The sequence below is a fragment of the Merops nubicus genome, unplaced genomic scaffold (assembly GCF_000691845.1).
Source record: "Merops nubicus isolate BGI_N331 unplaced genomic scaffold, ASM69184v1 scaffold13354, whole genome shotgun sequence".
Classification (NCBI taxonomy): Eukaryota; Metazoa; Chordata; class Aves; order Coraciiformes; family Meropidae; genus Merops; species Merops nubicus.
Genome location: NW_008604952.1, coordinates 7,258 through 29,349, shown reverse-complemented (window position 1 = coordinate 29,349; position 22,092 = coordinate 7,258). Strand labels below are relative to the sequence as shown.

At 49.7% G+C, this 22,092-nt stretch overlaps 1 protein-coding gene across 1 annotated transcript in view; it reads right to left on the bottom strand.

Moving 5' to 3' along the window:
- Positions 1-3,393: 3,393 nt before the first annotated feature.
- Positions 3,394-22,092, bottom strand: part of LOC103771873 (tenascin-R-like) — a gene marked incomplete at its 5' end in the record, with an annotated part of 25,952 nt that continues 7,253 nt past the window's right edge. Inside the window, 16 exon segments of the mRNA XM_008939191.1 lie at positions 3,394-3,550; positions 4,003-4,166; positions 5,923-6,084; positions 6,883-6,979; positions 8,272-8,423; positions 11,110-11,242; positions 12,153-12,283; positions 12,869-13,012; positions 13,572-13,691; positions 14,342-14,485; positions 15,035-15,154; positions 15,264-15,530; positions 16,174-16,437; positions 16,548-16,637; positions 20,070-20,255; positions 21,965-22,092. The exon segment at positions 21,965-22,092 is cut by the window's right edge and continues 29 nt beyond it. Of these exon segments, the coding sequence (XP_008937439.1) occupies positions 3,431-3,550; positions 4,003-4,166; positions 5,923-6,084; positions 6,883-6,979; positions 8,272-8,423; positions 11,110-11,242; positions 12,153-12,283; positions 12,869-13,012; positions 13,572-13,691; positions 14,342-14,485; positions 15,035-15,154; positions 15,264-15,530; positions 16,174-16,437; positions 16,548-16,637; positions 20,070-20,255; positions 21,965-22,092 (2,422 nt within the window).

The window sequence follows — 22,092 nt, the reverse complement described above, 5'->3', positions numbered from 1 at the left end:
GGAGGTCTGGCAGGAATGGAAACAGAGGGAAATCCAAATTGGATGAGAGATGAGAAAGTCCCTTGATGTTTCCTTCCAGGATATCTGGGTTGGAAATAAGAGGTGGCTTTGAAAGACTGTGGGCGTCCTGGGCATGCATGGTGCTCTGCTGGGTGAAGGACCATATGTGCTTCTCCTTCCTTGATGTTATTATGGGATTTGGCATCTCACAGTGGATAGTGTGGTTTGAGTAACACCTTCAAGTTTGTTTTGGAGTCTGGGCCATATGAACTGCATGGCAGAAGAGCCACTAGAGCCCAGTGATGAGTAATGTGCTGGAGCCAAGGTCTCTTGAGATGAGCACTGTGCAGGATCCAAGTTGGGTTTCTGGGAGTTTCAGGCATATTGGCAAGACTTCATTCAGTCTTAACCCTAGGGACAGGGCCAATCTTGTTCTGGTTGGAGAATGAATTCACAAAAAGGTCTTGCCCAACCGGTGGTAGAAGGTGAAGAGACTGTACTTAATCACCTGGCCAATCTGTAGCCTCAACATTAAGCACAAATTTGTTTGAAACTGCTGGCAGAAGCTTTCTCCAAAAAATTCATCAGGCAATGATGACAAATTTCTGGAAAATTGTATCTTGTAGAGGGACAACGTGAACAAGGGACAATAGCCCAAACAACCAGGATGACAGTGCTGATTTTTTTTTTTTTTTTTTTGCCTAGGCTTGGGTTATGTTATCACCAGGAGAGCAAAACCACCTTATGTAGATGTCTTTCCTTTAAACGATTTTAGCAACTGTTTAACCCAGGTTACAAAAAGGCAACACTTTGGTAACATGTTTGAGATGAAGGAACAGCATTGGAATATAGCAGCACTGGAAGGTCAGGCATTTTCTCCAACGGTGTCCTTCAGACTTGACGATGGAGTTGAGTCAACTGAGCTCTTTCATCCTGGCTACAGGACTCATAAAAGGGATGACAAACATAAGCAGGGAGAGAGGGACATATACATCAGGAAATCTATTTAGAGAATTTAGAGAATAATCAGCTTTTTTGAGGATCTTTTTTGAACCTCTTAGGAAAGCTTGGCATCTTTTGATTTTCTGTTTGACTTGTACTTTTGAAAAGAGAGGGTTCTTGCCTTCCACTTGATTGCAAATGATGTGTATTCCTTTCACCTGGGTAGATAAGCAAACAGCACCATCTGAGACAGGTGATGAATGCCAATCCTTGCTCATAGCTACAGTGCTTTTGTTAGGATACTGCTTGCCCATAAACTCTTTGTGATGTTGGGGAAAATGTTACTCTGCTGGTGTATTAGGAGGCTTCTTAGGTTTTAAACTGTTCTATCTGCTGCTTCTTGTTGGCTTGTGGGACCTAAAACAGGGCAGGTTGCTTGGGAGCATGCTACCATCTGCAACACTGGCCATGTCCTGCAAGAGATCCCACTATCTGCAGCCTCTCTGACTGACCTCTTCCTCAACTGGTTGACTTGTTGCCTGATTTGATGCTGATGGGAAGTAAGAAGAGATGCCTCATTCACATGTGAGATGTTGCTGAGCTACAAGCATCCATCATCGAGGTCAGACTGCAGCTTGTAAGCTGACCCCTTGAAGGGCTGAACCCTGCATCTAATCCTAACCTTGGGGTTAGCTATGATTTCATGTGCCAGTAGGTGGCATGGACAAGGAGGCTGCTTCTCCCACTTAATGCCCTTCTTCAGCTCTGCAGCCATGATGAGTAACGTCAGAAAATGCAGGAGCATGATCGTGAAAGAGACACTTGCCTGATTTATAAGCTACTGCAAAGATGCCTTTATGTTGCAGTCTGGAAGATGGTTCTTGAGACAAAGCAGCTTCAGTGTGACAAAATCAAAACGCAGTGTTTAGCATTTGTAATGTGATGCTCCCTTGGCTGCGAACCCAACGATGAGCTGCATTGTCCTTGGAGATGGGGATGAGTCCCTTCTCCAAGACCAGGCTGGTGACAATGCCCAGCATTGATCAGAGTCCTTGGGAGAGGAGTGACTCCATCATGGTGGTCATTTGGGCTATGTGGAGGTGGTGTCAGTGACAACAGAGAGCAACCAGAGATATCTCAAGCTTCCATTGTCCTTAAGATGGGAGAAGTTAAGAATAGGAAGAGTGAACTAATGTATTCTTCTAAGAGTCTTGAAGTACTCCAAAATCTGAATGGACTAAGCCTTCATTCTGGGAGGGGAAACAGAGAGATGGTGATACCAAGGCACTGAGATTTGAGTCTTTGTTGTGATGGTGGCAAAGAGGGATGGTGTAAGAGAAGGAAGGGAACGGGCGTTTCTCAGCTTGCACTTGTCTTCCCTAGGCATCATCATCATCCTTCCTCATGTGCACGGCAGTCCCTGAAGAAGAGCGCGTAGGCTGTGCTGGCTGCCATCTGGGCTGTGGTTCTGTGACAGCTCTTTTGGTTGCTGGTCCTTCTCTGTGACTCTTTGGTTTGGGACCAATGACCTCTGTGAGACACAGTGCTGTGACATACAGAAATAGCAGAGCAAACGGGCCCTAGACTTCAAGACTACAAGTAGTGATTTTTCTTCCAAGTCCTCTAATGTGACTGCTCTCTTCTCCATCAACCTCAGCATAATGCGGACAGATGTCATGGACCTGAAGTGGGATGAGTTCAGCTTGGAGTGGATGATGCAGGTTGGGGCTGCTGGAGCAGCTTTTGCTCCCCTGCACCCCCCATACACGAGGATGACTTTGGCTGTGGTGGGGCCAACACATGAGCTGTGGTTTCTCTAGAGTTTGCCTACACATGCAGATATTCACCAAACCCTCCTGGAGTGATCTGTGAAAAATGGGGATGGGATGAGCCTTGTTTGCTCATCCTTGCATTGTCTCCATGTGCACAGTGCCTGCATGTGAGGGATGACCAGACTGTGTGCCCTTGGCCAGAAGGAGATATATGCCTCTGCCTGCTGGAAGAGTTGGTGCCTACAGGATAGCATGAAGCTTAGGGCCTCCTGCCAGGAGGAGACAGGGAGGCAGAGAGAAGATGCGAGTTCCTGGCCATAACTTGGGTGGGAATGGATGCACCAAGGTCTCTGTGGGGAATGTTTCTGCCATGAGCCCCATGACAGACATTTCTAAAAGGGTTTGCTGGCGATTTCTAAGTCTTTTAAAAAAGATATCAAAAATCTGTCTGTCTCTTTCTCTCTCTTCTTGTGTTAAGGGCCAGAGTAATGGGGTAGGGAAACTGGAAATTTGGTATTTCTCTGGGACAGATGCAAAGCAATGAGGTCTTGCCTTTCCCACGGCCTCTGCTTGTGCCATGGTTCCCTCCAGCACTCATGAGGGGCAGGTTGCTATCTCAGACGAGTAGTAATTTTTTTTTCCCTTTTCATATTATAAAATACAAACAAATGACAGAAAAGGTCAAGTGGTAGGAGGTGGGAGGGGCTTCAGCTGGCTCAGAGCTGTAGGGACCGTCGCTTCCTCCCAGAGATGTTACGGTGGTTGTAAGGCCGCATCTTCATTTCCACAAAGGGGATGGAGAACTCATGGCCTTTCCAATGGTACCAGTTAATCCCCTGGCAGGAGGGAGAGAAAGGCACAGGGTGAAGAAAGACCCTGACACAAAATTAGAATGGGTTAGGAAGGAAACAAGGCTGACCAACATAGAGAAGCCAGAAGGCAGAACTTGCTACAGCAGGAGCAAGAAATGTTTCTGCTGCCCTGGCTTGATATTTTTTTCCCCACTGCTTGAAGGCTCTTGATCAAAGTTTACATATGTATTTTTTTAAATGTAACTTAACAAGGTGCCCATGGCAAATGACCATGGCAGCCAGTGTGAGGCATGAAGTGCCAGCCAAAACGGCTTGAAGGTGGTTTCCTTTGCTCCAGCTTGTGTGGGGTCACCCCAGCACTGCTCCTGACCTTGGTGCGCTGACCACACAGCCCCAGCCCTAACTTGGGCTCACTGCCATGCTTGGTTGCACTGCTAGAAGAAATGCCAAAGGCTTCAGCCCAGCTCTGCCCTTACCTGACTGTGCCGGGACTCTCCATACTTGCCGTTGAGGTTGGTGCGGTGGCAGTTCTTGTACCACCAGGCCCCTTTGTAGGACATCGCGCAGTTGGTCACAGCAACGTCGTTGTCCCTGTCCTTGGTGGAGAAGGGGCGGCCCTGGTGATAGGTGAGGGAGTCGCCTGTGGAGAGAGCCATTGTTAGGGGTGGTGGAGCCTGAGTCATCCAGTCTTTTCACAAGGAAATTGGGATGTTCTGCCATATGTGGTAGCCTGTGAATCAACAGTTCAAGCAGCTGAAGCTCTGGGAATAACACTAAATGCTGTTGTTCACAATTGGTTCATCTGAGGTCTGCTGTCAGTTTAGGATCAGTACAGACCATAGCAGATTTTAAAAGCTGCGTGTGTTTGGCAGGTAAAATACTATATGGCTTTGAATCTGAATTCCAGCATTTCAGAAATGAATTAAATTCTAGATTTGGGCACCCCTGATTTCCTGAAGCCTGGCTCTACTACTTAGCTTCAGGATGTTTTCAGCCTCCTGCCCTCCTGTTAGCCAAAGGGAACCTTTTCTTCCAGAGGAGCGCAAGCATTAGCCTCTTGATCCAAAATGATTTGCCATCTTTTCTCCCTTTGGATAAGGAGAAGGACCTTTTGGATGGTGCATGATGTGTTAAGCCACCAAAACCACCAACCTCACCTCTGCTTCTCACTAAGGAGCAGGAGGGCTGCTTTTGGTTGAAAGAAGAGCCAAAGTGAAATATGGTCATTATTACAATTGAGTGATGTACTTACAGGAGACATTCTTAATATGCACATTGGTGGTTCTTAAGAAAATATGAAGTGGACCATGCTAGCTGTGTGCAGTCCAGCCACCAAGAAGCGTGCTAGAAAACTTCTTGGCCATGAATCATTTGGCAAATCTTGTCTCTGTTTGCTCAAGGCGGAGCAGAAGCTCTTTGGCTGGACAGCTACAAGGAGAGCTTGTGTGAGGAAAGGGAAGGAGCTGTGCCTGCAGCACTGTTACTGGCATTTTGGGCAATAGGTTGGGTACCTCATGCCCTGGGGCTTACAGTCAAAGCAAATGCTGTGTTGCATGCAACCAAGATCCCTGTCTCTTCTCTTCTGGTGGCAACTACCAGATATTGTATAAGAAAATTCCTGCATCTTAGATATGGTGTGAGGCTCCTTGCATAGTACATGGCAGCAGAGTTTTGTATGGAGGTTTGCAGTCACTGGGCATATCTATCCCATGTCCCTATTCCTGGAAACGTTCCAGGTCAGGTTGAATGGGCCCCTGAGCAACCTGATGTAGTTAAAGATGTCCCAGCTCGCTGCAGGGGAGCTGTACTAGATGACCTTGTAAGATCCCTTCCAACCCAAACCGTTCTGTGATTCTATGGTCCCAGCTAGAGGGGCTGCGGCTGTACCCCTGTACCACTTCTTGGAGAAGACACCCCCTCACTCCATCACACACTGTTTTCTGGTAGGCAAAGCCTAGTGCTGCTGCATCAATGGAGCAAGCAGGTGTGACAGTGTCCTTGCAAAACCGGACCATGTGTGGCCTCTGCGTGAGGAGACGATGTGGAGGATTTCAGATTTTTCCATTGCTCTGGAAGGACAATAAATATACCCTCCAGCATGGCATTGATAGCGAGCTGCGGTGATTGCCAAGTGAGATGACACCTCTGATGATTGACCTGGTTATTTGAACAGCAATGCCTCTAATATTTAATATCTAATCCCCAATGGAAAATTCCCTGTGTCCTTAGTGGCACTTATCAGCCTGGTTTACACGATGGACTGCAGGAAGGCAGAAAGGGCTTTGGGTTTGTCTTGCTGCTCCACACACGCAAGCTTTGATGTTGGGATTTCCGTCACTGTTTCTGACCCAGCGGTCCCAGGATTTCTGTACTACTTGCTAGCAAGGAGGCTGTACCCGAGGTGCCGTTGTAGTCCCCGATTCGCAGCTTGTAGAGGCTCCGGGCGTCCCCGATGGAGAACTTGTCATAGTAGGCGTACGCCGCTTCCTGGCCGTCCCTCATGTCTATGCGCAGCTCGTAGCGCCCTTGGGACGTGATCTTGTGAATGTTGTCCAAGCCTGGTGAGACAAACAGTGAAACACCCGGTGAGACCCAGTGCCTGGATCCAGGCAAAGAAAAAAAGCTCTAGGCAAATAAAACGGCTGTGGGAAACAAGAGTGAGGAGAGGAACCAAAGAACAGCATCACTTCTGGTTAAGTCTTTGTCTGTTCTGGCACTGGTGGGGTCTGAGCTCTCTGTTTTCACTCAGGTTTCACCTCCCCATGGCTATGAGAGGTGGGTTCAAAGCCCAAGTTCAGCTTTCTCCATGCTGCTGAAGCTGGGGGTGTTCAGCTGTGGAGCCCTGGTGCTCCTCATGTTACTGTTAAGTTTGTATACCAAAACGGAGTGTGTTTATGCTGTAGGGCTGGCTTTGGCTCACATGGAGGTTTTGGGAGAGAACACTCAGTTTCAGAGCTGTGCTGGGTCTCCCACTCTCCTCTTTCCTACTTTCTTTGGACAACTAGTTTGCTGACCAAGGCCAGGTGAGGTATACGAGACATAGATGTTGCCAGTGCAACCTGTAGTCATGCAAAGGAGGTGATAGGTTTTGGTCCATGAAGACTCCCAGTGTACCGCCTTCTCTCCTAGGAGGAGCAAATTAGGGACCTGCTGGTTTCCACTATATGCTTTTATGTGGTGTGACTTTCTAATGTGCAGAGCAGGGAATGACCAATGGAAGAAAAACTGTCCAAGGCAGAAGGTAGAGGACTCTAGGGTGACAGACAAAGAGCTGACAGCTGGCATGAGTGAGCAGCACAGTGTATGGGGAGCTTGGGGTTGGCGTATCAATGAGAGACAACCAGTTAAGATCTTACCCAGCCAAAACTCATCCTCCAAGTTTCCAAAGCCAATCCGGTAATCTGCCCATTTCCGAAAGAAGTCAGTCAACCCGTTCTGCCGCCTCTGGAAAACCTACGGAGGGGGAAGACCAGGGGGAAAATCAGTGTGAAGGAAAAGAGGAACAGATTTGTTAGGCTTTGGGGCACACAAAAAATAAAGACAATACTTTGTCTTTCCATTGCGCCTTTCAGGGGAGAAAATTGCAATGCCCATCCTGTTCAGGTTAATTGCAGCCACGCAATTAATTCCCGTGCAGATGGGGAAATTGAAGAGATGGTAGATGAAGCTACAGCTACCTGAAGGGAGTTTGTAGCCAGGTGGGGGTCAATCTTTTCTTCCAAGTAACAAGCAATAGGACAAAAGGAGATGGCCTCAAATTTTGCCAGGGGAGGTTTAAATTGGACATTAGGAAAAATTTCTTCCCCAAAAAGGTTTTTAAGCCCTGGATCAGGCTGTCCAGGGCAGTGGTGGAGTCCCCATCCCTGCAGGGACAGAAAAGTCGTGTAGATGTGGTGCTGAGGGACATGACTTAGTGGTGGACTTTGGCAGTGCTGGGTTAACAGTTTGACTTGATCTTAACGGTCTTTTCTGGTCTAAATTAAATGATTCTATGTCCAAGGCAAATCGATGTTCTAATAGGAAAGAATCAGCCTTCAAGCTTTCTGCTCTGACACCTGGTACCTCTGGTTTTCCAGCAGGTGATTCTGCTTTTGGCTGGCTGTTTCTGTGATATACAAGGGGATGCTCTGAGGGAATCCTCTGAGGTGGAAGGAGATTTCCTGGCTAAAATAACATCTGTGCTAGAAATCGGCATTTGAGGAAGCCCATTTTTATTTTGTTTCAACTATACATCTAGCAGAGATTTGTGTAATGTGTGTCAGTAAGTGTTTGACACAAATAAAATCAAAACACCAGAGCATTATTTGCTTAAGCTGTCAGTCCATCTGTGTCAAGACAAGTAGTGTTTGTGCAATTCAAAAGCCAAACAGGCATTTTCCTCTCCAGTGTTCCTGTGTGGACTCAATTGGGGTGATGCCTGACATCCTCCTACTGCAGGCAGCGTGAATCATTCCCCATGAAAGCTATTGGCCATTAATTTCGTTTCTAGAACAATAAATCAGCTTCAGTCTCGGGTTTTGCTTTCCAGAAGCACTGCAAACATGTCAAATAAATCAAAGGGCATTTCTCCAAGTGTAACTATTATTACTGGAGCGTGGGCTGTTCCCGATGGCGTGGGAAATGAAGCGTGCACTATGAAGCCTGCTGCCGTTCCCGCGCAGCGTGGTGCTTGGCTCTGCTGGTGGGATGAGGCTGGCTTGCTTTGTGATGGGGACGATGTGGGGGACAACTGTGCAGCTACTCACAATCCAGCCACCTCCATCGGTGGTCATGTCGCAGTAGACCTGCACCCGCTGGCTGAGGTCCCCGTTGATGGAGATGGTGTAGACACCGCTCAACGTGTCTCCGTTCATCAAGTGCTGGGCGCAGTCCTGAGGGTTAGCAAAGACACGACCCCCTGAAAAATTTTAAAAAAGCAGAATTTAAGCAGAGTGACACCCTTTCCGTATGCCTTGGGCCCCTATGGTTGTGGTCCAGGAAAGGTCTAATTTGGCTTCTTCGTCCTGAGTTATTCTGTGAGGCAATGGGGCTTTACATCTGCCAACAACATCAGGGGATTTAATGGAAAAAAAAATATCTGCATATATCAGTCTCCCACACGTCCTGTATTGGAAAGGTAACATCACTAAGAATGGTGAGGAATGTCAATTTTGGGTGATCTTTCTGTACTGTGCCTTAAACCCTGGGGTTTAAGCTGTCAGTGGTGTATTTAGACAGCTGTGAAAATACCAAAACTGCTTCTTTTCTCAGGATTGCCAGCTTCAAACAAGTTTTGTGATTTTACTGATTCCAGGAGAATTCTCCTGATCCATGCCCTTGGAAATGATGGTGGACTTGCATCAGGCCGATTGTCACTTGCAAACTGAGCAGGAAGTAGGCTGTGCAAGATGCTGGAGAACATCAGCGTGAGCTGCGCTCCAGGTGTCCTCTAATGAAGAAATATCTCTTTTAGCAGTCAGAGTTTAAGAGAGTTTTAACTACAAGACCCCAGCAGTATTGGAATGTTAACTCTGGGTTCAATTTTTTCTCACTTTATGCAAAAGGGGGAAATACATCCTTTTTCTTTGCTATTGGTGTTTATGGCTGATGGAGTAAATGAGTACAGAGCTGGTAGTGTGGATGTGACTTTTGAGGATGTCTTGGTTACACATGGAAAAGCTGTGAAAGACATGCTTTGTGTGCTCATCACAAGTGCAGGATACATTGTAGGGCCAGGGTACAGACCCTCGTCTGTAATTACCCACTGGGATGTATTCCTCCCAACCTTGCAACCTGAAGAGTCAGAGGCTGTCACTTTGTCTAAAAGCTGAAGATCCCCTGTACTTTCCTGTCTCTGTGGTCTGTAGCAGAAGGTCTGATGAGACAACGTTTGTGTTTTATAGTACTCAGCAATGAAAACTCCTTCAAAGACAACCACTTTGGGCTCCCCTGAGCTCTGCGGAGATTACTTGTTTCTTAATTTATATTCATATCTTTAAGAACCAAGGAGACCTTGAAAGACATTTCAAACCACTATAAATTATAAATACTGTATCTGTTTCTTCCTTTTGTCCCATCTGTATACAATTCCCCAAGAACGTTATGCAAACATGAAACAAAGAGGCCAAGCTATTAATATGTCAGAGGGACTGGAAGAACCCCAGGATGTGTACTGTGAGCAGAAGGAAGCAAAACAGTTTAAATTAAGCCTGGTTTTTGTTTTCTTTTCTTTTCTTTTTTTTTTTTTTTGTCTCCTTAAAGACAAGTTCTTGTTCTCTGCAAAGTGCCCTGATGCACTGCCAGAGTAAACTGAATCCCAGACCTGGATTTTTCACTGGGGGATGCTGCCCATGGATTGCATTGCCTCAGTGATTGTTCCTGGGTGCTGCTGTCTCATTGATATATGGTGTAAGTGGGGAGGAACTGGTGTCTTGCTGGTGCCTATCTTCATCTTAAAAGCAAATTGAATCTTTGTTTGGATGCTGCATCAGCTGACAATGGTGTCTCCAACACTGCTGAGGTCTAGGTCTGACATTTGTGTTTTAATGGAATTGATGCTCTCCTTGCCTGACGTGAGTGGGTTTCTGCTGCTTTATCCCAGATAAGAAACCAGTCCCAGGCAGTCTCATCCCTGACTCCTCAAAAGCCCCTACAATTACACTAATATTTCCATCACCTGCCTGAATTGCACTGGCTTTGTGTGCCCACCTAAGAGGCAAGAGTAACAGCAAAGCCTGATCCGTAGATGCATCAGAGAAGAAACTTTTCTTTTTTTTTTTTGTTGATGCGAGTAGTTTCTCTTATTGCTTAAAAGCTGGTGAAGGGAACTTTCCCTGTAACTGTGATGGGGGAGTTTATCTACAGCAGATTCAAAGAAAACTCTCCAAATGCACAGATGGGAGGAATTTTGGTGCACATCTTCAGGCTTCTTAGTACTTTTGAAGCCCAGTAAAAAAGTAATTTGATTCAGCCCTGAACAAAATGCACTCAGTTAAGTGCTCTGGCCTAGCAAAGCTTTTCAAAGAGGGTGAGGAGTGATATGCTTCGCATGATTTCTAATGTGAATGGGTCCAAAAGGTGGGGGTAATGGTGACATTTTCATGCCAGCTTCACTCTTGCAAATGCAAAGCACTCTTTCTGTGGGGGTTGTCATGGCTGTCCACCATTTGATTTGGAAAAGAAACCGTTCCTGTTGCTTTAATGACTCATGAATTCTCTAGAATTAGAGGGGGAGGGAAAAACGCAATTAGATAGAATCAGTAGGACAACAGTCCTGTGGATATGCTGGCTCTGCTGTCTGTGACTCCACTGGTGGTGGTGGAGATGCACCTGCTTGATATTTCCAGGGCTGCCCCATCCCTGGAAACATTCCAGGTCAGGTTGGACAGGGCTCTGGGCAACCTGCAGGAGGGTTGGACTAGATGACCTTTTAAGGTCCCTTCCTACCCAAACCATTCTATGATTCTATAATATTTGTGAATGATTGGACCATGTCTACAGCATGGAGACACCAAATCCATCTCTCCCTGCTCAGTCCAACAGCATACTTGTTGGTAAGTGTTGTTGACGCATGTTGTTGACATGGATGTGGTGCGAGTCCTCACCTGTGGTGAAAGTGGTGGAGATGGAGCTGCTCCGCACGGCGTTTTGGGCAGCTTGCAGGCGCACGGTGTACTCCGTGGTCTCAGAAAGCCCCTCCAGCCGGATCCACGTGTCCTCAGCATCCACAATCAGCTCCTGTACATGGGTCCCAGAAGGAGGTAGACACCAAGAGCAACAGATGAGAAAAGCGATGGGGAGCCTAAAGAGCAAGCGAGGAGGGAAGGGAAGCGACAAACTACCACAGTCCTTGGTGCCTGGCAGAGGAGCATTGCATGGCTGCTCACACCTCTGGACTAAGTCATGATGAGGTCAATGAATATATTCAACCTTTTGGGATAGTTTGGGTGGGAGAAAGCCAGCCGATTTGGTCACAGGATCCAAATGTTTCTAGTTTCTGTGCTCTGTTTGGGATCTGTATGCCCTCAATAAGGGACATGACTGATTGCCCAAGCATTGCAAGGAATAGCAGTGGCCAAACCTAGTTATCAGTCAGTTTTGACTCCATCAGTTCCTACCATGTTAATTTTTCTGGTCGTTAGCCAAAGCCACGTAGCATTATATCGAAGCCTTCTGCAGAGCTGTTATCCTCTGGCCGTGGCGAGCCAGTCACACTGGCAGAGAAATGAGACTGTCTTTAGTGACGTGATTCTGACAGCGTCTGTAGCAGCTCTTCCAGGCAGGCAGATATGGGCATGCTCATTAAATAATCCAATATATTGCACTGCTTGATTAATTAGCTGTCTGTACGTATCTTCCTTTTTGTGAGAAGGGCAAATGGCATTTTTAGAATCTTTGTTTGCCAGGGAATTTTCTCCTGCCTCAGCTTGCTTGAGTTTCACAAGTCATGAATTTCCCCTATTCCTGCAAACTTTTCAGGTTTATCTAAACTATTGCTTATGCAGAAAGTAGCATCTACCCTGCTGGTCTCTCCCTGAACTAGTGAGCATCGTACTTTTGATTCATTTGGTTTCTCTTGCTCATGTCTCCACAGTCGTGTGTCATTTGCTGACTTAATGAGCCTCTTTCTTTGTGAGGACTCACTCACCTTCCGGCTGCCATCGGTAGTTCTGTAGGTCATGATGTAGTTCTCGATCTCTCCCAGGGGAGGCACCCAGGAGAGCAGGGCGCTCCGCCGAGTGACTTCACTGGCAGTCAGATTTGTTGGAGGATCCAAAACTGCAAGGGTGGATAGAGACCCAGGGAAGTGCAAGTTCTCACACACAATCCTTTCAGCCGTGCTTCCCAACCCAGTGCATTGGGATTCAACCTTGCAGCCCTCAGCTACAGCCCAAGATTCATCCTTGCCCTCAGTTTCCAGACCTCACGACCCATCCCACAGCCTTGAACGGAGCTCTACAAACCTTCTAAAAGTCCTCTACTTGTGTCCTCTCTGATGGGTAGCATCATGAGAAATTCATGTGCTATGGGGCCCATCAAGCTTCTTGTAAGCAAAATGGGTTGTAGTGCTCTCCTAGGCTACAGCCTTGAGCAAGAAAAAGGCCTGGTCAGGGGTCTTCTTGGGAAACCACATTCAGGGGAAATCAAAGAAAGGGGTGAATGGGTGTTGAATATGATGGTTGATACTTCTTGTGATTGGAATTCTGTTCCTGTGTTGTGCCCAGCAGTGGTATTCGGGTGTTCTTTTGGCACACTCACACGTGTGTGACAGGAACTTTGGCTCAGTCTTGCCGGTTGCTTTTCCTGGGATGGATGTATGGTTAAATGTGCCTGACTGACAGTGGGGGAGGTGATTGTACGTACGAGTTGTGAAGTTGGTGCTGATGGTCTGGCTGGTGAGAGGCCCGCTGGTGGCATACATAGAGACTGTGTAGGTGGTACTGGGCAGGAGGTTGGTCAGCTGGTACTCCTGGCTGACTCCATCCACGAGAATTGTTTCTCCTGCAACTGCAAGCCAAAAGAGATGAGTTAGAGTAGATGTTCAAGATGGTTCTCCAAAATGTGTCTGTCAATACGACCTCATGAACAAAACCATATTGCTGAAACACCATGAGCTGCCGTGCATCAGCTGAGCTATAATGGTAGTGTTCGATCTGAAGGATGGTCTTAGTTTTTCAACAGTCCCTATATTTGCCTGATAACTTCTTTCCCTTCAGTTGTGGGTTTCACTGACTTTGCCACACACTAGGTTTCTGTAGGATGGGTGCTTTCTTGCCCCTGGGCTGCTGCTGGTGGGCCAGTTAGCAACACAAGAGGACCCCAGTCCTCTCCTGTGCAGATTGCCATGCCACTGAGGCCTGGTGTGGGGCAGTGGAAAGCTTGTGCCATGGGATCTGAACAGGAGGATCTGGAGTTTGGGGGTGGTGTATATCCCTGCCACCCACCACCTGCTGCCCTCCCAAAGCAAGGGCTCCTTCCCTATTCCCTCTGTGGAGGGCACCCACCAAGCCCTGGGCTTTGGGACGGGGGATAGGTGGGGGTGAGCTGAAATGGAGACCCAGTGTACCTGCATGGTGGGCGAGGACGAGGACGTAGCTCTCCACCTCTGACAGCGGCGGGTTCCACTGCAGCAGCGCCTCGGTGGGGGTGATGTTGGTGGCAGTGACCCCCAAGGGAGCATCCATGGCTACATGGGGCACAGATTCAGACAGTCAGAGGCACTGAGAGACTGGGCTGTGAACTGGAAGGGCCCATTGCTTGTGGTCCTGCCTTGCTGCCCAGGTACATGTGCCTGCAGAGGAGTTATTGCTGCCCTAGCTGGAGAGCAGAGATGTCACACCTTGTGCTTGCAACTCTGCTACCTGGGCTGCTCTTCCACTGTGTTCCTGTTGCACAGCCCGAGATGTTAGGCTTTTTTTTTTTTTTTTTTTTAGGTTTTGAGGAGTCTGGGGATAGCAAAGGGTTTAATTCTTGCAGCAGATGCTGTTTGAGTCAGGGCTTCCCTAGGGATTATTTCTGGAAGTCTGTACTCCCTTTAGGAAAGGTTGTCATGGTTGCCCAACATCCTATCTCTGGCTTGCCTGTGCCTGGTGCTTTACCACTCCCCCCATGACTATGCAGGCATTGTTGGGAAAAGCTTTGCTTAGACATACTTCAAAAGTCCACACTAGGCCTTTGTGAGCTGCACTTATCATCTTGAGCTTGCATCAGGCTAGTGTCAAGTCCAGCTTGCTCTCAGCTGCCTGATCACTAGTACAAGCAGGGATTGACAGGCCAGCCTGGGTGTGGCCCTGGCCCAGTTTGATTGCTAGCGGCCCACCAGGAGCTCCTTCCCACCTGTGTGCACGGTGATGGAGGCCACCTCGCTCTCCTCCCGGCCCCGCACGCTCTTCATCCCGATCTCATACTTGGTGGCAGGCTGCAGGTGGTGGAGGGCGTGCTCGGTGGCATCGCTGGCGATGGCGGTGCTGTCTGTCCTCCCTGCAGGGGGGGAGTCAGGAGCTTTGGCATCAGGGCTGGCCCCGTCCCTGGGGTACAGGAGGTGCTCAGGAGGGGAGGGTGATGCCACAAGCCCTCTCTGGGGCTGATACTGGAGGTGACTTGGCTTTGTGCCTGCAGGTACACACACCTGCAAGACCATCACTCTGCTGGCTCAACCTGATCAGCATCAAAGGCAAAACTGGGTCCAAGGGAGATGAGCTGAGTGAAGCAGGTAAGGGAGGTGGGATTTCAGGATTGAGCCCTGAATTAACCTTCCCTAGGGAGGGCACACTGCAGAGGGTCACGCTCTGTGCCACTCTGTGCTGAGCTGGCCCTTGGCTGCAGTGATCCCTTCCCATCCTTGTCCTAGATACCCTGTTCTCTGTCCCCACAACCTCTTGGTCCATCCCAGGTATTGGTGGCTTTGCCCAGGGCACCGGGATGCTTCCTGGGGTGAGGATGACCTGGTGGCTTGCTCACGCCAGTGGATGGAGGAAGGGCTGGCAGCTGTGAGCTCAGGGCACGAGCAAGAGCGGTGTGACCCGTTACCTTCGGCAGCGCGGTAGGATATTCTGTAGTGGTCGAAGGCGGCGATGGGAGGGCTCCAGTAGACCGTCATGGACTCCTGGGTGACGTTGCCCACCCTGAGGTCCTTTGGCGCATCGATCCCTAGTGAGATGGAACAGAAGACAAAGCTGTGGGAAGCAGGTCTTCTCCCCAACCCCTGCCTGCCCTCCTAACGGGGTCTCTGCCCACTGGGGTGAGGGTCCCATGGTACCTGTCATGATGGAGCCCACGACAGGCTCAGAGCTGATGGTGCCGTGCACGGCCACCAGCGACACCAGGTACTCGGTGGATGGCTGCAAGCCCGTCAGACTGGTGTGCCTGCGGGTGCCCTCGAGTGTGATCTGCTGTGGCTCCTCCTCATCCCGGGGGCTGTAGGTGAGGATGAGGCGGTCTGCTGGTGGGGATGGGTCGCTCCATGTGACATTCACACTGGAAGATGTCAGCTGGGAAAAGTGGAGCTGTGTGATGGGCCGGACCCCTGCAAGATGGAGAGGGGAGATGCAACCCCAACTATCTGCAGATCCCAGCCTCCGTGTTGTTCCCAGCGCTTCTGTGGGAAATAGCCAAGAGAGGTGGCAAAGCTGGAGCTCTGGGCTCTCCATTGATCTGAAACTGTGTTGGGATCAAGGAGGAGGAAAATGGTGCTTTTCTCAGATCTGCCTGTAAGGACTCTCCATCTCAGGGCCACGTGGTGGGTGATGGGGCTGTCTCACTACCGATGATATGTGTTGTCTGGGCTTCTTAACTGCAGGCTTTTCGCCTAGAGGTCCTTGTGAGGCCCCTCAGGGCTTCATTTCTCCTTCTTTTGGACATGCAGGCCACCCTGTCCTCCACAGAGGATAGCATGTCCATTCCCCCAACCCTGCCTTGTCCTTATAGGAGTCTCCAGCCAAGCAGGTATGCTCAGTGATGCTGGTGAAGGGGACAGTGCCCCCACGCTGGCAGGGTCATCCTCCTTCTGAGGTAAACAGACCTGCTACTATGTGGATGCATTGCCCCCAGCTCTCATCCCTGTCACCACCTTAAGACTTCTGGTGCTGGGGAGGCAGTGGGCTGACAGAGCTGCCAGCATGGGGAGATTGTCTGTGTCCTTGTCCCCATCCCAGCTTGTCTTTCTCTACCTGTGAAGGCATCCACGGTGGCCTCCAGGCTCTGCTGGCGTCCCCTCTCGGCAATGATGGAGATGGTGTACTCTGTCCCAGGCTCCAGCTCTGCGAGGGTGAGCTGTGACTCGTCCCGGGGCACCGTCACTTCAGAGGCCATCCCCGAGGCAGGGGTGAAGGTGATGCGATAGTGGTCGATGGGACCTGTGGCTTTGGTCCAGGCCAGTGAGATGGATGTCTCTGTGGAGGCTGTCACTAGGAGGTCTCGGGGGCTGTCGAGCTCTGTGGGAGAGGGTTGGTGCAGACCTTTGTCCTCATGCGTGGACCATCCTATGGGGATGTCAGCCATAGGAGCCAGCTGTGTTTGGAGCACACAGTGGGGCCCAACTCACCAGTCCTGGCGTTCATGGTGGCTGGCACACTCTGCTGGCTGTCCATCACGGCTGAAATCCCAATGCCATACTCTGTCCCCGGCACCAGATCTGCCAGGGGGTGCAAAGGACATGAAGTGGTGTGAGAGCAGGGCCTGGCTGGGTGGCCTTGGGGTGAGAACTTCCTACCTCCCATGGCTGGGGACAGGGACCATCCTGAGCTTCCCTGGGGTGACCAACGCTCCCACAGGTCAGCAGTTCCTCCACGCACTGCAGAAGATCTGGGTCCTTTTAGAAAGCCCTGTGGATGCCTTTGGACAGGGAATTTGGATTATTCTAGCTCAGAAATAGGCAATTTTTAAAAGTTGTTGCTGAGATCTGTTTTAATTGCTGGCATCAAAATAGAAATTGTGTGTGTGAGTTGAGATGGGAATGATAAAGTAGCTATATTTGTTTCCAAAGTGATTCAACATCAAATATTGTCACAGGGCTGCTATCTCGAAGCGAAATATATTATGCACAGTAAATGAGATGCACATTAATTAGGAAAGGCGCAGTGCTTCCGGAGCCGAATCAAGCGCCGCTCATTGGAGTGGACGATTCCTGAGGTGCCTCTCTCAAGGGACGTGAGAATCCAGCTCAGCCAGCTCCTTCCCCGTGCACCTCTCGCTGATCCCTGTTTTATCTCTGTGGGACATCTCCTGCCTCTGCCTGTCACTTCTGCTTGGCTGCTGGTGGCTTTATTCCCCTCCTCCCTGCACATTGTGATCTTTCCCACGGGGTCAGAGAAAGCCATAAACCCTCCAGCCTGCCCTCACCCTGCCTTGTCCCGGGGCAGCATCTCCTGAAGCCACCAAAACCTTCCTTGAGAATCCAGGAGGGAGGGAAACCCACATGCCCTGCTCCTCTCCTCTTGCTACAGTGCAGTCTTGGTGCTGGGGAGGGAGATGGACCCCCTTCACCCCTGCCCAGTAACTGTCAGAAGTATCCTGGAAAGGAGGAGAAGAGCCTGGGAGAAAGAGGGAGGAGAAGGAAGAATTGAGCAGGAGCAGATAAAATGATGCCTTTCCTCTCCCATCTCTTTTAGGCAGAACAAAATTACAGATATTTCTGTGCAAATGCTGATTTTGAAGAGAGACATATGGGGCAGGACAGGGCTTGCTGTGTTTTTAAGCTTTAAGTCTTTGATTTTTTAAGCTCTGCTCAGTGCCGTTCCTCACTGTATTTGCTGCAGGCAGATGAAGGTATCTGAAGAAATCACTGCTTACTTTCATGCCAAGGATTCCACTAGGTCCTTGGTGGCTGGAAACCCACCCCAAAAGGCTTTTCACCATGTGCAACAAGACTTTGGAGGACGTGACTATCATGTGCATAATGGAGCTACGGGAGGGGCTTCCACAGTATGGCTGTCCTGGCTTTTTTTTTTTTTTTTTGCCAGCAGAATGTTTTGTGGGTTAATTTCTCTGATGATCAGATTTTTAAAAGAAATGTGCTTATTACATAGTACCTTGGGAACTAGAAGCAATGCACTTTGGTGATGATGGAGATGCACTGTATAAAAACTGGTCTCTGCTATTGCCTTAAGCCTCTGCATCTCCAGAGCTTGCTTCTGGGGGTTTCCGGTAGCCCTGCCCGAGTCTGGCAGAGACTTGGCAGGTTTTTTTTTTTAATTTTTATTGAGAAAAACAAGAGCCTTCAGGCTGCCACATGCTCCAAGGCAGCTTGGGCTCTGTCATTGCAGTTTGAGTCACTGGGGCAGTATTCTACCTCTGCCCCAGAGGGGGGATTTGGTCCATTTTTATTGCTCCTTCTTACCTAGAGAGGCAGTAAATGTTCTAGAGGAAAGCCAGCAGGTGACCAGCACTGGGTCTCTGATCTCAGCCCGCTCCTCCAAGCGTGTCCTCATCACGAGTGCAGCAGAAACTCTCCTTAACATTTTTCTTTCTTCCGCATACCACATTTTTCAAGCTAACTACTCTAATAGCTTTCCTGCCCTCCAGCCTTTCTCGTGACTCGGTGCCACTGTGCCTGCAACCTCACATTCGACTTTCCCACTGAACTTACTCCTCCAGTTCTATGTGGCAGAGATGCCTGATCCCTCTTTGGGCTGGGGAGGTTGCAGGAGGGTAAACAGAGTCAGTGTGGAAGAACCTGTTATCCTGCTGTACTGAAGAGCTTCAAGCTGAATGAGTGATCTTTTTTGTATGTGTGTAAGTCTGTTCTTTGTTCAAAAAAAAAAGTCACAGAATAATAGCATTGTTTTGGTTGGAAAAGACCTTTATGATCATCAAGTCCAACCGTTAACCCAGCACTGCCAGGGCACCACTAAGCCATGTCCCTCAGCACCACATTGCCCTGGCCAGCCTGGTCTGGGGCTTCACAATCCTTTAAGGGAAGAAATTTGCCCTCATGTCCAACCTACCTCACCCCGAGTGCAACTTGAGGCCATTTCCCCTTGTTCTAACACTTGTTCCCTGGGAGAAGAAACCGACCCCCACCTCGCTCCAACCTCCTTTCAGGGAGAGATTGAGAAGGTCTTCCCTGAGTCTCTTTTTCTCCACGCTCAACCTCCTTTCAGGTAGCTGTAGAGAGTCATAGGGTCTGCCCTGAGCCTCTTTTTCTCCAGGCTAAACCACCCCAGTTCCCTTAGCCACTTCTCACAAAACTTGTGCTCTGGACCCTTCACCAGCTTTGCTGCTCTTCTTCGGACACGTCTCAGCACCTCAATGTCTTTCTTGGAGTGCCGTGTCCAAAACTGAACACAGTATTCAAGGTGCAGCCCCATCAGTGTTGAATACAGGGGAATGATCGCTTCCCTAGTCCTGCTGGCCACCAGAGCTGCAAATCCAGCAGGCAAGTAGCTGTGACTGAAAAAAAGGAAACCAGATCTCATGTGGTGCTTCACTGTGTTGCTGCAAAAGGTGACTGGGACTTTCCTGGCAGTGGGAGGTGAGTGGTGTTTGCAGCCCCTGGTGGCACCCTCTGTACTGGCCTAATTAAGGTACCACTTGAAGGACTTGCTCAAAAATAGCATCCCTGGATTTCAGTCTGCTTTGTGCCTTATTTGGGAAAAGGCAATGAACTTGGGCAGCCTAGCTTCCCATCACTGCCTACGGAGCATCAGCACCTGTGGCTCTTTCCCAGCAAGGGAAAAATAGAAGGGTGAAATAATGTTTTCCTCCAGATCAGCCTAAAAAGGCCTCTTTCTCACTTTGCTCCTTGCAAGTTTTTTTTTGGCCCCTGAACAGAGCCTGGCTGGAGGTGCATCACTTGGAGATACTTTGCTTGGAGGTGCATCGCTTGGAGGTGCATTGCTCAGCTTATGGGTAATCAGCGTCCAAACCCAGACGCACAGAAGAAAAATGAGCTTTGTTCCAAGGAAAAGTTTCTCTCTGGGAACTGGTAAACTCCAATAACAGCCTCAAATATGTGCCAGCGTAAAGGCACCTGAGCATCGGCACTGGTTTGGGCTCTCCATTGCCCTGCCCGCTTGAGAAGAGGAGGAGGAGGAGGGGGAGGAAGGGCACGTGGGTGCACGCATACCTGCGAGGGTGGCTCGGGTGGTGGGACCGGTGTCACGTGGCACCAGGATTTCGTGGTAGTGCTCCCCAGCCAGGGTGCTGTAGACCACCCTGTAGCTCTGCGCCTCGGCCTCGCTGTTGTCCCAGGCAAGCTCGAGGCTGGCGGGCGTCCGCGAGCCCACCCGCAGGTTCTTGGGGGCATCGATCTCTGCGTGACACAAGGGAGAGAGGCACCGTCTGAGCGCCGGCGTGGGGAGCGCGCCCCACGGCCCTGGCACGGCTGGGCGGCAGTGGAGGGGTACCCGGGGAGATGTCTGTGAGGCCTCACGTGCGGTCCCTCCTCCCTGGGCCATGGCCCTGCAGGTGGGGCTGGGGCATCTCTCTCACCTCCGGCTCTGCACAGATTGGGAGATGCCACTCTGAGACTGACCCGAGTGCTGGGGCATTCACAACACCCTTCAGTAAGTTGCTTCAGGAGCTAATTGCATGTTACTTGAAAAAGAAAAGTTTTCCCCCCATATTAGAGTAAGGGAAACTGAGGCAGTGTGCATAAGAGAAGAAGGGCTCTGCAGCAGTTGTGTTGGCATCTTCACAGGCTCTTTCATGCTCAGACATTGCCCAAGGGGTTTGTGTATTAGTGCTGCTGAGGCTGTGGACTGTATCTGCTCTGGTCAGCACCATAAACCTCTCCTTTGAGCAATGGGTTAGTGCTGGGCAGGGGCTGGGCGCCAGCAGACTGAGGGTAATTATTGGTCCTTGATGGAGCTGAGTTTAGTGGGGGTGTTTTTTATGTTGCCTTTTAGAAATAAAGCAAGGAAGGCCAACGCAGCAAATCAGTCGGGGTGAACATCTCATCCGAAATATTTATCTATAGAGATATATATACACACACAATTCACACACCGCAGTTACTATCGTAGGAGCCTCGTATCCACCAGTAGCGTACATGACAAGTAATTTATATACCATAAAGCAGCAGTGAAATACATGCTCTACCTCCTCCTTTATGGCATGGTAAATTAAACCTGTTGGCGATCTGCAGGTTTAACTTTAATTAAAGTTTTACCGACCAGGTAGGGTATTCAGAGAAAATATAAGATAACCACGTTTCTGACTGGGCTGCTTTCAGCTGCTTAACTGCTGATTCCTTGGGCAAGGCATCTGCCTTGGCTCTCAGGGCTGAATGGGAGCCAGCATCACCTTGAATTCAGACCTGTGCTCGCTGCTTTGCCGCTTTTGAGAACTGCACATTGATCTTCGGGTGCGTAAACGGCTGGGATTTAAAGTTTTAGCTGTGAGGTCAAGCTAAGCTGTGGGTCTGAACAGGCACTGGAGCTGATGGGGATGTGTGTCCCAGGCAGCATCAGGTTCAGCTTTGATGCTGCAGCAGGATGTGGCCAAGGCAGGGTTTGCTGAGAGGTTGTCATCTAAATGTGGTTTTTTGAGTCATCTTCCTGGTCGTGACCATGTGAGCAGCCCTGTGGGGTACAGGGTGTGAGGAAGACCTGTCACACTGGAGATTTAGGGACTAAATAGAAATATAGGCACTAGTGGAGTGAGGTCAGAGGGTGGTTTTGGAGTGAGGTGAATCACTTGCTCTGCCTTGGTCTGCACCAGTACTGCAGCAGGATGTGAGGCACCTGCATTCAGGCGTCTCCATTCAGACCTTAACCATCATGTTTTCATTGTGCTGCTTCCTCCCAGTACACCGGATTAAACCCCAGCTCACTCATGCCGGGGCAAAACCAGGTACCACTAAATCCCAGATGCAAAAAAACCCTCGATTGGGCTCCAGATATGCAAACCCCCATGCTCGCTGGAGGACAGCCCATCTGCAGACTGCAGCAAGCCATCTGCCCGTGCTTGCTGGAGGCTTAACCATTCACTCCGGTTCTCCCAGCAAAGCCAGTTAGCTACCTGTGGTGAACTGGGCGAGGGCTGGCCGGCTCTCGTTGGCACCCCGGAGGGCACTGACGGCGAGGTGGTAGCGGGCGCCGGGGCGCAGGGCCTGCAGGGAGTACTGGCGGAGGGGGGGGGGCAGGCGG